Source organism: Monopterus albus, unplaced genomic scaffold (assembly GCF_001952655.1).
Source record: "Monopterus albus unplaced genomic scaffold, M_albus_1.0 scaffold2.1, whole genome shotgun sequence".
NCBI classification, from domain to species: domain Eukaryota; kingdom Metazoa; phylum Chordata; class Actinopteri; order Synbranchiformes; family Synbranchidae; genus Monopterus; species Monopterus albus.
The window spans coordinates 6,104,945-6,106,921 of NW_018127882.1; the positions used below are offsets into that span (position 1 = coordinate 6,104,945).

A 1,977-nucleotide genomic window follows, 5' to 3' on the forward strand; every position below is an offset into this window, starting at 1 on the left:
ATTCCAAGTACCTCTGATGTTATTTTTATTATCCTCTAATATTTTAGAGTAATATAGTTTCTTACATCTCCTCAAAATCTCAGTTAATTTGTTCTTATATGTCTTATATTTTTCTTCCGCCTTCTTTGATAGGTTTATGTAAAATTGGATGTTATTTGCATGTTCTCTCTGTTTACTTCTGGTGCGTTTGCAGTTTATGTGAAGTTACTTCAAACAAGTGTGAAGTCAGTGACGCATGCGTATTTATCCAACTATAGCTCCCGTACAGTCCTGGGAAGAGTGGCCTGTACCTTCTACTGTACGTAACACAACACAGAGTCAGACCCACTGCACATTCATGTGCAATGTTACATTAATATACTAATTAACTGGCCTAGAAAATACGCAGCATATTAATAAAAGGGCTGTTAGTTGCAACTTTTAGTGGCAACAACACAGCAATTAATAATAATAGTGATCAGCCAAACATAAATTTACTTTGTGTGAAAACAACTTCATATTTTATTGCTTGCTTTTAATCCTTTGCTACCTGCATCTGATGCCCTCCTGTTGTATTTGTCTGCTGCTGTATTAATCACAATATTTGTACATTGCTGACATGCCTGTATTTGTTTTGCTCTTCTACATTGTCAATAATGACTTAAGGGCAGGCAATGAATACAGAAACTAGCTGTGTTGGCTAACGCTTATCTAAGGCTATTACAGTGCATCATGTTTTCATTACAAAGCCCAACACTATAGACAATGGTTTGACTTACACTCCAGCATCAGTTGAGCGTGATAGAATAAAATGATTTCAAATTATTATGTGCCTTTGATTTATGCCTGTAGGAGCCAACGCTGAGTGTAAGAGAAATAAGTGTCCAGGTGGCATGTGCTGAAGGTTCTTTATATTTGACTTACCTGCATGGCTGATGATAAGGTCAGCCTGCTTCATGTCCTCTGCTATAGAGTCTTTGAATCGAAAAGCCTCCAGTCTGATGTGCAGACAGCTGTCCACAGTTGGAAGAAGTGATCCTCTTCCAACCTGAAGAACCAAACGCTCATATCCATGAGCCTTTAAAGCCTGTTGGGAGCAAAATGATGGTTACATTCAACCCAAGCTTCTATGAGTATAGGCTTTGCCCTCTAAGAGCTGTCGCTACTGGGTTTACCCCTCACGCATGCGCAGTCCTGAAGAGATTCTTTCGCGCCCTGTGCCCTGCACTGGGCTATCCCCAAACAGGTCCACTGTGATGGCATAAATGCCACTGTGACCTCTGATCGGCTCCCTACGCTAGCACTTTTTCTTCAGCTGGCAGGGGTGGAGTTAGCAGAGCTGCCAGCTTAGAGGGCTATGCCTATATTCATAGTAACCATCGTTCTATTTCATATAGGCTTTGCCCTCTAAGAGCTGTCGTTATTGGGAGAAAAGCGCAGCTGGGTGTAGTCAATACCCTGTTGGCACACTGCTGCCCAGGAGCATTAAAACACACCTCAGCTTGCCAACATACCCCATAATAGCATCCCAAACAACATCCTCTCTCCTGTATCAGGCCTTGCCTGAGAAGCAGGTGCAATCATGCCCATATAAACACCTGAGTGCCACTGTAAGAAGGCAGAATGACCATTCTGTTAACAGTGGAGGAGAAGTGCAGGGAAGATCGCACGGTGAGAGTGTGCGCCTGACAATGCAAAGATAACAGTTAAATTGCAAGAGCATACAGGCGCTAGCAGCGCACAGAGATGATCAGATGCTCGTATTACGCAGCTGTTGTTTCACAGTAGTAATAGCAATATTACCAACAGAACAGTAAGCATGACGGTGTCGGTAGTCAACCACAATCAGGCACGTAGGACCGGCAAAAGAGAATATGAGTACCATGGAGAGCACACAGACAGAGAGCGTGTGTGCAGTAAGGGCGCACGCGCACACACACACACACACACACACACACACACACACACCCACACACACACACACACGGGACCACGGCG

At 43.5% G+C, this 1,977-nt stretch overlaps 1 protein-coding gene across 2 annotated transcripts in view; it reads right to left on the minus strand.

Moving 5' to 3' along the window:
• Positions 1–1,977, minus strand: part of zgc:92907 (ALG13 UDP-N-acetylglucosaminyltransferase subunit) — a 12,195-nt gene that overhangs the window by 7,023 nt on the left and 3,195 nt on the right. The window contains exons 1-2 of one of the 2 annotated variants that reach the window (XM_020596329.1): positions 1,155–1,914; positions 904–1,066 (exon numbers count right to left, since the gene is read on the minus strand). In XM_020596329.1, the coding sequence (XP_020451985.1) occupies positions 904–937 (34 nt within the window). In that variant the 5' untranslated portion in view covers positions 938–1,066; positions 1,155–1,914. Of the gene's footprint in view, positions 1–903; positions 1,067–1,154; positions 1,915–1,977 lie in introns of those variants that run through there. The other variant, XM_020596320.1, reaches the window with a different exon arrangement.